This window comes from Volvox carteri, assembly GCF_000143455.1.
Source record: "Volvox carteri f. nagariensis unplaced genomic scaffold VOLCAscaffold_25, whole genome shotgun sequence".
NCBI classification, from domain to species: Eukaryota; Viridiplantae; Chlorophyta; class Chlorophyceae; order Chlamydomonadales; family Volvocaceae; genus Volvox; species Volvox carteri.
The window spans coordinates 1259915-1261472 of NW_003307568.1; the positions used below are offsets into that span (position 1 = coordinate 1259915).

General features: G+C 47.7%; 1 protein-coding gene across 1 annotated transcript in view; it reads left to right on the forward strand.

Annotated features, from left to right (window-relative positions):
- VOLCADRAFT_92353 (uncharacterized protein) overlaps positions 1–986 on the forward strand; it is a gene marked incomplete at both ends in the record, with an annotated part of 14045 nt that extends 13059 nt beyond the window's left edge. Inside the window, 2 exons of the mRNA XM_002951679.1 lie at positions 601–794; positions 874–986. Coding sequence (XP_002951725.1) covers positions 601–794; positions 874–986 — 307 coding nt within the window. The remainder of the gene's footprint in view (positions 1–600; positions 795–873) is intronic.
- Positions 987–1558: the final 572 nt, after the last annotated feature.

The window sequence follows — 1558 nt, forward strand, 5'->3', positions numbered from 1 at the left end:
AAACTTGGATGAACTGATTTCAAGGTTGTTTATACCATTCAATATTTTATTATATTTATTCATGCAATTCAGGAAACATCAAAAAGGCTACGTATTTCAATAAAGTTCTAGTACCGGTTACAATTAATGTACAAAAGCAATTTTTTTATTGACAACACAAAATATATGATCAATATCTGATAACCAGCGTAGCAGCAGCATAATTATCTTTTGTCTGGAATTCTGTAATACCATTTTTGACGTTTAAATATATACCATTTAAATTATAGCGGGTTTCTAGTTTTTCCTGGTAATGAGATAAAATAGTGTTTTGGGGGCCCCTCTACTCCATCGCAAACCTAACCTCGCCACCAGGGTTTGGGTAACAGACTCAGTGGACGCCATATAGCAGCTATGTATGATGCATCATACATAGCTGCTCCGAATTCTGCACTGAGGGGCAACAAAAAACTAGCCGCCTGTCGCCAGTCTGCTGGGAGAGCGCCAATAGCACTATACCCTTTGTGCCTTTTGCAAGTGGAATGATGAGTATAGAGATATATGAGCATTTGATAGCAACAAGCCTAAGACATCACAGGCCTGCTGGTTCATCACCCGGAGATGCAACTCCAGCGACAAAATGTGGGCGGGGAAGGTGCTGGGCTTGTACCGCTACAGGTCGCCATTGAACAGGGATAAGTTCGATGTGGTGCTGGAGGTCGAATGGCATGCTCCCCTGCTGGGGAACAACAGTGATGCCGAAGTTGCAGTCAACCAGTTCATGAATGTCCCCTTGGTGGACACCAGGGCTGCCAGTGTGTCCAACACAGGCTCTCGTTACTACCTGGCTGAGGATGTTGCGCCTTGCCGAGTGCACATCTTGCCACACCCCAGTAAGCGGGCGCCCTGTGTGTTCTTTCAAGAAGCTACAGCTTCATGCGGGTGGCTGGCTGGGAGGCCCTGCAGCCGCAGACCCCATGGGCGAGGTCACGGTAGCAGCACATTAATATTAGCGCTGCAAGACCTCTGAATCCCTTGTGGCTTGCTCTTGAGGGGCAATCGTTAGTAACACATTGGTGGAGTGGAGGGCAAATCGTGGGGACTGGTGGGCATGGTCGCCCAGGCCCTCGAATGGTCGGACCGTGGCCTGGGCAGGGCTTCTCAATGGAGGTACAGCTGATGGTATGGCTGATGGATAACCGAATGAATGTTGTGCACAGGGACGTATTGTGAAGTAATAGGTAATGGGAGTGGCACATTACTATGCAAATCGACAGAAATTGCTTGGGGCCCGTTCCATATGTTGACTGACTAAATCCTTCGTTGGATAGTTGATTGTTGGGGCATGTCTGCTTCGCTTGTATACTGGGGCGACTTTCTGGTGCCAGCCAGTACTAGTTTTCGAAGGGCCTTACCCGCGGGTCCAGAGCAGTAGGGGCCCTCATGGTCGGTCTTGTGGATGATTTCAGCACTATGAACTTATTTCAGAATACAGGACTGACTCTCTGTTTCCTGCTTGAACTATATATGGAAGGGGCAAACCACTGTAACTTAAGCTTGTGCGTGTTTCTGCTAAGTT